At 46.2% G+C, this 11,965-nt stretch overlaps 1 protein-coding gene across 1 annotated transcript in view; it reads left to right on the top strand.

Annotated features, from left to right (window-relative positions):
• The window catches only part of LOC308166896 (uncharacterized protein), a gene marked incomplete at its 5' end in the record, with an annotated part of 5,072 nt that extends 2,201 nt beyond the window's left edge, over positions 1-2,871 (top strand). The window contains 3 exons of the mRNA XM_080541221.1: positions 1,374-1,583; positions 1,833-1,955; positions 2,578-2,871. Coding sequence (XP_080397347.1) covers positions 1,374-1,583; positions 1,833-1,955; positions 2,578-2,694 — 450 coding nt within the window. The 3' untranslated portion in view covers positions 2,695-2,871. The remainder of the gene's footprint in view (positions 1-1,373; positions 1,584-1,832; positions 1,956-2,577) is intronic.
• Between the last annotated feature and the right edge of the window lie 9,094 nt (positions 2,872-11,965).

Below are 11,965 nucleotides of genomic sequence, written 5' to 3'. Positions count from 1 at the left end.
CAGGACAGGTCATCCTGTATGTGCACCCCCAGGAATCGGAGGGTTGAGACTCTCTCCACGCTCTCTCCGTCGATGAGCAGGGGCTGGACCTCAGATTTTTTCCTCCTGAAGTCCACGATGATTTCCTGGGTCTTTGACTGGTTCAGCAGCAGGTTGTTAACCTTGCACAGCTTGCTCAGCTGCTCTACCTCATCCCTGTACGCCGCCTCGTCCCCCCCCGAGATGCAGCCCACCCCGGTGGTGTCGTCTGCAAACTTTACGATGGAGTTGCTGGGGTGGACGGGGGTGAAGTCGTAGGTGTAGAGCTTGTAGAGGATGGGGCTTAGCACGCAGCCCTGGGGGGACCCAGTGCTGAGTCTGAGGGCTGTAGAGGTGTGGGAGCCCACCCGCACCCTCTGGGGGCGGTCGGACAGGAAGTCCTTGATCCATGCACATATAGAGTGTGATAGTCCCAGGTCTAGTAGTTTGGTCACTAGCCTGTCTGGAAGGATGGTGTTGAAGGCAGAGCTGAAGTCCACAAAGAGCAGTCTCGCGTAGCTGTTTCCCCTCTCCAGGTGGGATAGAGTGGAGTGGAGAGTCGTCGCGATGGCGTCCTCTGTGGACCTGTGGGCTCTGTAGGCGAACTGGTATGGATCCAGGTTGGGCGGGAGGCGTGTGACTATGTGGGCCTGGACTAGTTTCTCGAAGCACTTCATGATGATTGGTGTGAGTGCCACCGGGGCGGGCGGTAGTCGTTTAGGCAGCTCACCGTGCTTTTCTTCGGGATATTTACAGATGATGATGACAGACTCAGTGCACTTCACACATTTCATACTCTGTAGTGTCAAATATAGCTTGTTCATTGGTTACTGGGCAGTTAGATATGGGTGGGCCGTTGGTGTGGCACCAATTAGATATCATAAGCGAGCATACCAGCAACAAGACTTTTGTTTTGTAGACTGTTGGACATCTTCATTGCTTGCTTCTAACGAACTAACTACTGTAGCTTTAGTAGACAACTCTAGGACAAACATGAACAAAATAATACATGAGGGAGGAGCTTTCAGGCTCAATAAAATGCTGTCTTCTGTGTTTCAAGGAAGATCCAATCACATTGGGTCTTTTATTTGCGTCTCCGACCTCAGAATGCCAATATACTGTAGGGATAACAGGTGTTGTGTCGGAAATATGTCACCTGTGAAAAGAGGCTAATAAAGCGTCAGTTTTTCCAAAGAACATGTCTGTCAAGTATTCAGGAAATACTGTAGAGCACTCCTGTGTCAATGTCACAAAACACCATATGGTATTTATGTATGTATGTATGTATGTGTGTATGTATGTGTGTATGTATGTATGTGTGTATGTATGTAATTGTCTGTACTCTTGTACTTTAGGTGGGCATCAATGTGTTGGCGAACCTGGTTGGAGTTGGCCTGGCCATCACTGCTATTGTGAAGTATGCTAGAGCTCTAGGGCTGATCAAGTATGGTTATAACAGATTTACCCAGTACTGTAGGGAGGACTGGAACTGGAGGCGACACCAGCCGACACCATATCCAACTATCATAAATGAGAGATGCTTGGAGGCCAAAGAGATGGCAGTGGTGAGTGTGTGTGTGTGTGTGTGTGTGTGTGTGTGTGTGTGTGTGTGTGTGCGCACGCAAGCGTGCCTGTGCACTGTGAACATCCTGTTTCCTGTGCACATAACAAATCAACTTTGCTTTTGATTTAATTTGAATTACAATTCAATATGGCTGCATCGTATTGTGATTGAGAAGGTGAAATTGATGACATCCGGTCAACATCAGGTGACCGCTCTGTCCTGATGAATATTACACATGTATTTCCCTCAGGGGTTGCTGAAAGGCTTGGTCATCGTGCTGATCGTCCTTGCCGTCCTCCAGCTGTGTGTCACCATCAGCTCTGTTGTCTTGAGCATCAAGGCTTTGTACAAGAACCAAAAGGAGGGGAAAGAGGTATGAACAGAAAACCTGTGTTAGAGCAAATGGGATGAGTTGATGAGAAGTAAAATACCCATTTGACAGAGTACTGAGTTGAAATGTATAAAACAGAGAGTGTTTGTTGATGTTTCTTGTGGCTTAGTAATAATGCACCTGACGATTCCTCACATAATATGCCCTCCCCGAAAGTCCTGGGTTCTCTGGCCGGGTCTGGGAGTCCAGTCTGCTCTCCCTCTCAGTTCCCCGTCTCCATTCCTGGGGGGTATTCCATCGATGTCGCTAAAGGACAATCCAGGCTTATTTTGATAAATCCCATGAGATTTATTTAAAAAATCCAACCTTATTTTGATAAGTCTCAGGAGATTCACGAGACTTATCAAATAAGCCTGGATTTTTCCTTTAGTGACTGATGGAATAACCCCCCCGCTGTCTAGATCAATGTTAGAAATGCAACAATAAAAATATTAGGGTTACATCTATGGCAGAGGAGGGAGATGTTTTAAGGCAGTTTGTCAACTCCTTTCTTTTCAAACCCTTTGCTTTTTTTCATAACTACTTTTTCCTTTAAATAATAATCCTCTCTTACAAAGTCTGTCCTTATAGTAATCTCTCACTACGCTCCTACTGTATGTTTCAGAACACCCAGGATGTGGAGCTCTATAATCCCCTGCTGGAGGACACCACCACTAACCCCACTGCTGCTGCTGCTACAGCTACAGACCATGACCATGTTTTATTGTCATTGGAGACTTGATGAAATTAAACATGAATAATCCAATTTAGCCTTTGCACTACTGCTGGTTGCACACTCGTGGTCAATGTGATCACTCTTCACCCTCTACACTACTGTCGTTTACAATACTACTTTTGCACATACCATATTGCACTTCTGGTTAGAAGCTAAACTGCATTTTGTTGTCTGGTACTTTTACTCTGCAATGACAATAAAGTTGATTCTAATATAAACTACTTCTATTCATTTAAAGCAAACGTGGGAATATAACCAGCCAAACATTATGAGGAAGTGGAGGGTGAAAGGTGAAAGCAGGGTGAAAGGTGATTTAAAACTGTGCTCATGTGATGTTAGAGGTAATGCCACGACCTTAGCTAGGTGCCCTGACGTTTTGTTATCATGTCACAGTTTGGTGATGCTGATGGTCACACAGAAAGCTTTGGATGACTCCCCTGTGATTTCTTCTTGCAGCCACGTTATGTACAACCTTATGTACAACCTTCATTGTTTCTCTGTGATTTCATTGGAAAATGTGGTTCCTCTTAGATACAACCTTTAGCAAAAAATAATGATATGTTCAATGGCATTGGGAGGTGATCATTTCTGGGCATTATTTTTTTTTACATTTCTGCTCACATTAATAATGGAGACTATTTAGGAGACAACTTTTGACTCGAGCACTCCAAGAGGCAAAATACTTCATAATGTAACTTTTAGCAAACATGGCAGTATAATTGGAGACAATTACAACCTTACACTCCTACAACAAATGGTATATAAATCCATGACTGAACTATACAGCTACTCACGTTAATAAAGCCTGATGTTGCATGTTATGAGTAGTAGTGGAGACCTTGTTCGTATTGCCAACTAAAACATTCCTTTCCCTCCATTTTACCTCCATCAGATTTGATGCAGCGACAGAAACAGTAATGAAATTGGAGTCCATTTAAATTTTTCACTAGAAGAGCCGTGAGTTACTCCTGTGAGTATTTTTTATTTATTTTTATCTTTGCACTCAATCAAATTTCAGGACCCTCCTTTCATGACTTTTCCTAGATATGTGCGTTCTACCACCCAGTATCCTTACATTTTCAAAATCACTTCAGGATAAGACAGCATAAAGCTGTTTTGCAGTTTTTCTGTGTAGGAGCCAGTGATCTGTGTGTAAATAGCAGATTTACATTCTAAAAAAGGGGTCTATAAATGTAAGGGGTATCCTATGGTTGCCTAGTGGTGATGTTAGGATTGACTGTGTGTACCCTTGTCTAAATGTAAGGGGTATCCTATGGTTGCCTAGTGGTGATGTTAGGATTGACTGTGTGTACCCTTGTCTAAATGTAAGGGGTATCCTATGGTTGCCTAGTGGTGATGTTAGGATTGACTGTGTGTACCCTTGTCTAAATGTAAGGGGTATCCTATGGTTGTCTAGTGGTGATGTTAGGATTGACTGTGTGTACCCTTGTCTAAATGTAAGGGGTATCCTATGGTTGCCTAGTGGTGATGTTAGGATTGACTGTGTGTACCCTTGTCTAAATGTAAGGGGTATCCTATGGTTGCCTAGTGGTGATGTTAGGATTGACTGTGTGTACCCTTGTCTAAATGTAAGGGATATCCTATGGTTGTCTAGTGGTGATGTTAGGATTGACTGTGTGTACCCTTGTCTAAATGTAAGGGGTATCCTATGGTTGCCTAGTGGTGATGTTAGGATTGACTGTGTGTACCCTTGTCTAAATGTAAGGGGTATCCTATGGTTGTCTAGTGGTGATGTTAGGATTGACTGTGTGTACCCTTGTCTAAATGTAAGGGGTATCCTATGGTTGTCTAGTGGTGATGTTAGGATTGACTGTGTGTACCCTTGTCTAAATGTAAGGGGTATCCTATGGTTGCCTAGTGGTGATGTTAGGATTGACTGTGTGTACCCTTGTCTAAATGTAAGGGATATCCTATGGTTGTCTAGTGGTGATGTTAGGATTGACTGTGTGTACCCTTGTCTAAATGTAAGGGGTATCCTATGGTTGCCTAGTGGTGATGTTAGGATTGACTGTGTGTACCCTTGTCTAAATCTAAGAGGTATCCTATGGTTGCCTAGTGGTGATGTTAGGATTGACTGTGTACCCTTGTCTAAATGTAAGGGGTATCCTATGAGGACAGTGGTAGGGGTGGTGGGAAACAGCTCCCTCAGAGCCCACCAGCTCCCTCAAAGAAGGGGAGAAAGAGAGGGGGAGTCAGACACAGAGATATAACATGCATTAATGACATGACGTAGGTGTAGGTGTCAGAGAAATGTCAAGGTAAATGTTACCACATAAGTGTAGGGGTGCTCTTGTTCATACAGTACCTTTGTGGCCTGTGGTCTTCTTCCTGTCTCTTTGTGAGGAACTTCCTGTGAGGTCATCTTATTAGTCAGCCTGCACTGTTCCTCTGGAGAGAACCCTTTCCATTCTCTCCATCTCCTCAAATCTTTCTGTCCTATCCTTCTGTTCCTCTCCTCCTTTGCAATCATTTCATCATGGTTGTCTAATGGGTTCTGCATCTCTTTTCTCTCATTTTCTTTCTTCCTTTTGTGTTCTTGTGGTTTGCTTTAAAGCTTGCTTTTTTTTCTTATCTTTTGATGTAGCGTGTAAGCCAGAAGTGACTGTATAAGCTACTGTATGATAAACCTTCATCGTTTTGCTTAGGTCTGTGCTGACTGTAGCAGAGTACTGAAGGTTTGAACAGTAGATTTGAGTCACTCCTGGCCCATAGGAGCCAGCAGTAACATTTCACTGTACATTGTACCTGTACGATATGCACGTGACAAATAAAATTAACTTTGAACTTTGAACTTTGAACCCATCGTCATAGCTTACTGCCCAGGTAAGGACGAGATAAAGGCATTTTGAAATTTGGGTGAACTATTCCTTTAACATCTCCTATGTCTTCACCACGGATGACTTTCTCTCTCTCCAGATTAGTTCCAGTTCTACTTTCCTCTCCACACACACATTTCTCTCTATCTTTTTCTTTTCTTTTATCTCCAAGAGAGTCGTCATTGTCTGTCCATTCTTCAGTCGGTGAGTGGACCTGCTTTCTTTTCACCGGTACCCTGTTTCTCGTTCTTCTTTTCTGTTTGTCTGACTATCTCCACGTCTTCTGTGTCTGTCTGTTCTATATCACTCCTGTCTGTCTCCCCATCGCTCTGGACGTCGCCTTTCCTTTCCTCATCCTCATACTTTTGCTTTATTCCGTCGCTCACACCATCCTCGCGGTCTGTCCATTCTCCCAGACTGTTGTTTGTCTCAACATTTCTGTTTCTTTCCAGGTTTGCCCTCTCACCATTGGCAGTTGTTTCTCCTCTATCACTAGAGTCAGGCTGTGAGCCTTCTTCATCATATTCCAAGGATTTCTCCTCTTTCTCCGCTCTGTGTTTCTCCTGTTCCTCTCCCTCCTCCTCTTTTCCCTCCTCCACCTTTCTCGTTATCTTCTTTATTTCGATCTCTCTCATGGTCCTCTCCTCCAGTTTCTTCTTTTTATTTTCCTCTGTCTTTTTCTCATTCTTTTCCTGCATGATCTCCCCCCTTTGAACCAAGCTCTATTGAGAAAGTGTTTCTGGAGTTAAATAATCTCCTATCCTATACAACATCGGAACCTCATTCTTCCGAATCCGATGCCGGGAGGTTGAGTCGGGACGACCAGTGCTACTAGCTAGCCACCGCGGCTAACCAGCTAGCCACCGAAACGTCTTTAAACGGGGCGTTTGTTATCGGGAAATCACCCCGAATTACTAACAACCTTATATATTCCTATATCACATGTTTCCGTAATACTGCTAGCTCACCATAACCTAATTGTTTTCTCTTTCTCTCCCAATAACACTACTCTCCTCTCCCATGGCTTGCTCCCGTTGCCTGGAGCTTAGCCACCAGGTTGAGGAGATGAAGGGTCGGATCTCAGCTCTACCAGATCAAAGAAGGGGAGGCATATCTTGATACAATAACTGATACAATAACTAGCACAATACATGACACAATAGTTACAGACACAGAAAGCACACAGACCACAACATCAATATCAAAGCCTCCACATGTAAGCCCCATCCCAGGTATAACTCACTCTGACCCTATACCACCAGGCACTTGGACCACCGTCAAGAAGAGGACCCGTACCAAAGACTCCTCTGGTACCACCCCCCCTGATACCCTCCCACTGCGAAACAGCTTCGAGGCACTGCAGAACGTAGAACACCACCAGTCCACGCCGAAGGCAAAGAGGGCCAGGCCCTGCACCCCCATTCGACACCCAGGCGCTCTCCCTTTCTCCATCCCTCCCGCTATGCCCCCTACAGGTCCATCACGCCCTCCTGCCACTGCCAGATGCTCTACATCTCCCCCTGGTCGCCAGCAGAGGAAACTGCAGTTTGTGTCCCCTGCCCCCCCCCCCCCCCCACGGAGCCGACAGCCTGAGAAGCCCAAAGGTAATATGCCCTGCCAACCCCCCCCCCCCCCCACGGTGCCCAGACGAGGTTGCCAACCCTCCACCCCCCCCGGCTACAACCACCACCCCCGTCCCCCAGGGGGGCCAATGTCCCTCCTGCTACCCCCACCCTCCCCCCCCCCCCCCCCCCCCCTCCCTCCCCCCTCCTCACCCGCCCCGCCCACCCCCACCCCCCTTTCCCCACCCCCTCTCTCTGTCACAGTGCGAGAGGTAAACAGACTGTTTAAGAGGCAGAATCCCCGGAAGGCAGCTGGTCCGGATTCCGTCTCTCCCTCTGTCCTGAAGCACTGCGCCGACCAGCTGGCCCCGGTGTTTACCCACATCTTCAACGCCTCGCTGGAGCTGTGTCACGTCCCAGCGTGCTTCAAGGCATCAACCATCATCCCCGTCCCCAAGAAGGCCAAGGTCACAGGCCTCAACGACTACAGACCCGTCGCTCTGACCTCTGTCGTCATGAAGGTCCTGGAGCGCCTTGTCCTGGCCTACCTGAAGCTCATCACGGATCCTGTGCTGGACCCCCTGCAGTTCGCGTACAGAGCCAATAGATCCACGGAGGACGCCGTGAACATGGCTCTGCACTATGTACTAGAACACCTAGACACTGCAGGCAACTACGCCAGGATCCTGTTCGTGGACTTCAGCTCGGCCTTCAACACGATCCTCCCACACATCCTGGAGCACCAGCTATCCCTGCTGCAGGTGCCGGTCTCCACCTGCAGGTGGATCACGGACTTCCTGACTGACAGGTCTCAGCGGGTGAAGCTGGGGAAGAGCATTTCCAGCTCCAGGTCCACCAGCACGGGCTCCCCGCAGGGCTGCGTCCTGTCTCCAGCACTATTCTCCCTTTACACCAACAGCTGTGTCTCCCGCCACCCCTCGGTCAAGCTCCTGAAGTTTGCAGACGACACCACCCTGGTGGGCCTCATCTCCGGGGGGGACGAATCTGCCTACAGGGGTGAGATCGAGGGGCTGCAGAGCTGGTGCAGTTTAAACAATCTGGAGCTAAATGCTCTGAAAACAGTGGAGATGGTGGTGGACTTCCGAAGGAAAGCAGCCCTGCCCCCTCCCATCACGCTGGGAGGTACCCCGGTGGCCTCCGTGGAGTCATGCCGCTTTCTAGGCATGACCATCTCCCGGGACCTAAAGTTGGAGCAGAACACCGAGGCCCTCACGAAGAAGGCCCAGAAGAGGATGTTCTTCCTCCGGCAGCTGAGGAAACTCAGGCTGCCGAGGTCCATGATGGTCCAGTTTTACACGGCCATCATAGAGTCCATCCTCACCCACTCCATCCATGGGCGTCACCACCATATATTTGGGGGGGGACGTGTCCCCCCCACCTTTGAAACAAGGTCGTTTGGACCCCCCCACATTTGCCATCAAAAATATGTTGCATGACTGGTCAGAGTTATTTTCATTGCTTCACAATCAAATCCGTTCCACTTTATGAGTAGGGGATTGCCCATATCCAGAAATCCACTCCGCGTTTTACTTCTGTTTTTAACGGCACGCAGCATCAGACACGCACGCAGATTCAAAACATTCAGACTGAGGCAAGACGGTATTTAGATCATCCACCAAGATGGATATAAGGATTTTTTTTTTCTAAGAAGAGAAAAGTAAGTCAAAGTCATCCAAGTTTTCCCGTGAGTGGCCAAACAGCAACATTGCGTTCTCCCAAGGTCAAACACAGACAGCTTTTCTGATAAGAATGTTAGCATCTTATGAGACATTCTCTGTATTAGCAATAGAATTAGCATAGCCTACTAGCAACCAAATACGAGCTAGATCAGCTATATGGCACTAGCAGTTTTGTTAGGCATTACTAGTGCGGTTAGACATGTTTAAATGCAGAACAGACACAGGCGAAATGTCATCAAAAGCACAGAATGGCGACAAACACCTCACAGTGCTTACCTGTCCTGTCATTATTGCATCTCCTGCCCGTGTTCATTGCCCTGAGCATTTGCACTATTTAATTTGGCCATTGCACCCACCCAAAGAATCCATTTTGCATCTGATTGCTTGAGCTAGGGTTAAAAAATAAGAAGAAAACACCTGTTCCATTTATTTTTCTATTTCTAAAATGCTTGTGATTGTATTTTTTGTATTGATGATTGTATTTCTTATTTACAATATGAACAAGTGCTCAATGCATCCCCATTTCTCCTGATATAGGTGGTTGAGAGTGAGAGTGAGTCAGAGGCAGGGGCAGCAGGCAGGGAGAGTGGAGACAGCTCTAATTCACTCTTTGATTTTGTTTGTTTGTTATAGTTGTATGTTCTGCAATGCACTGAAGAGGGCTAAGTTTGATTGTAATAGGCTCTGAGTAGCCTAGGTACATATTTTATGTTTCCTCATAACTTTTTATTCAATTTGTTAACTCAAAGTTACCTCATTCTTTTCTAATTCACTCTTTGATTCTTTTTTAATCTTCATATTTAATAAAGTACCTAAAAAGTGCCACGTGTCAGTGTCAGGCCTCTGTGAGTTAAACCAAAACATAATAGTAGTCAGTAATTGCAGACCATGCCAGCTCCAAGGAAAAACAAAGAAAGAGGGAGATTATTTTGGGTGTAAAACGCACCAGAATGCAGGAAATTGAATCTACTATTTAAAAAATTTCGGGGGGAGGACCCCCAGACCCCCCGAAAAATAAGTGTCCCCCCCACATTCAAAAAGCTGCTGACGCCCATGATCATCACCTGGTTCCCTGCTGCAACGACCAAGGACAAGGACAAGTTGCAGCGGGTGCTACGTTCAGCAGAGAGGGTGATCAGCTGTCCCTTGCCCTCCCTCAACTCCCTGCATGACACCAGGGCTCTGAGGAGGGCAAGGAAGATCATGGCAGACCCCTTCCACCCCGGCCACGGCCTCCTCACCCTGCTTCCCTCTGGAAGAAGGTTGCGGCTGCCTAAGGCACTGAAGGCCCGCCACAGGCTCAGTTTCTACCCCTCAGCCGCCAGGCTGATAAATGACTCTGGCTTCCCCCTCCCCCCCGCCCCCAAGTCTGCCCAGGACTGAATGCACTGGACTCACTGTAAAAACTCTGCACTGCACTTTATACCGCACTATCCAATGCACTGTTGTCTGTCCTGAGTTGTTGTTGTTGTTGTTGTGTTGTCCTGTTTTTTGACACGTGAAAAAAGTATAAACGCACTTACTGTAATGACGAAGCAAATTCCTATATGTGTAATGCATAATGGCAATAAACGTTATCTGAATCTGAATCTGAATCTGAATGTGTGATGAGTCCGATCCATTCCTCTAACACCAAACATGCCATCCAGACTATTGTTTCCCAACGGACTCCCACGACCACAAATAAGGTTAATACATGGCGTAAATATGAGAAACCTAGTACCCATTTCATTAAGTATACCCTCGAGTCAGTCCCAGTGTCAAAATGACATCTCAATGGCAATTTTGAATATCAGGTCCCTATCGACCAACAAAACATTTGTCATAAATGAGCTCATTTGTGATAGAAAACTAGACTGTATGTTTCTCACAGAAACCTGGCTAGACACAAATGGAGCAGCAGCTCTTATCGAGGCTTCTCCCCCCAACTACAGTTTTTTCCAATCAATCAGAAATGGAAAAAGGGGGGAGGAACAGCTACCATAGCGTCAAATAATCTAAACTGCAGGAGCATATCCTTTGATATATTCTCCTCTTTTGAATATCATGCCACAGTTATGACATGCCAACCACCTATTCTAACGGTAACTGTATACAGGCCACCGAAACCATGCTCTACCTTCCTACCTGACTTCTCTGATTTCCTGTCCATTATCCATCCCAACTATGATAAGATTATCATCGCCAGAGATTTTAATTTAAGTGTTGATAATGAGGCTGACTCGAGGGCTAGGGATTTTATTGACCTCTTGAACTCAAAGAACCTATATCGTGGCCATACCCTTGATCTAGTGATTACAAAAGGTCTTGAGGTCTCAATATCAGGTATCAGTGACCTTGCCCTCTCTGACTTTGATTGATTGATTGAAAACTTTATTAGAAGATTTGCAGAAGTAGGTACATGAAAGTACATATTACATACAAGGTCAACTAACAGGATAAAAACCCAAGAAAGCCACTGGCTTATTTCAATTGGGGTCCTTGATTCTCAATTCATCGTTACATGTAAGACAGACAAAAAAAAACTAGTACTATCTACAAGATAATACAGACAAATAACTAGTACTATCTACAAGATAAACATACATCCAACATGGGAAGAACAATACAACAAAACATAAGGTATGTACAGCGGGTAGGACAGGTGGGGACATACACCACAGGTGGGGGCGGGGGACAAAACACAAAGTATGTACAGTGGGTAGTTCGGGCAGGGGGACAGACATATAATATGTACAATGGGTAGTTCGGGCGGGGGGACAAAACAACAAGTATGTACAGTGTGTGGTCATGGTGGGGGGGGGGTACAAAAACACCAGTAGATTTAGGCGGGGGGGAGGGGGGGGGGGCGACATAATAACATTGCGTTTGCTCAGAGTGTAGACCAGGTAGGGGGGTGGGACAAAACAACTAGTATGTGCAGAGGGTATTTCGGGTGGGGTGGGGGGTGGGGGGGGGGGGTGTGGGAGACATAACAACAAAACCACAAGAATATATAGAGGGTAGTCCTGGTGGGGGTGTAGTCTTTTAATTTGATTTTTGATTTAGAGTGTCCAGTTACGGATTGCAGCCTCCTGTAAATGTTTTTTGAGAGTGGTTTTGAAGGTGGGCAGTGTTTTGCACTCCTTTAAGATTATAGGAAGGGCGTTCCACATTTTTACTGCATAGTTTGCAAACG

This window comes from Nansenia antarctica (genome assembly GCF_963989245.1).
Source record: "Nansenia antarctica genome assembly, chromosome: 10".
Classification (NCBI taxonomy): domain Eukaryota; kingdom Metazoa; phylum Chordata; class Actinopteri; order Argentiniformes; family Microstomatidae; genus Nansenia; species Nansenia antarctica.
Note: the sequence above shows the minus strand (reverse complement) of the source record. Positions and strands in the feature narration are given on the sequence as shown.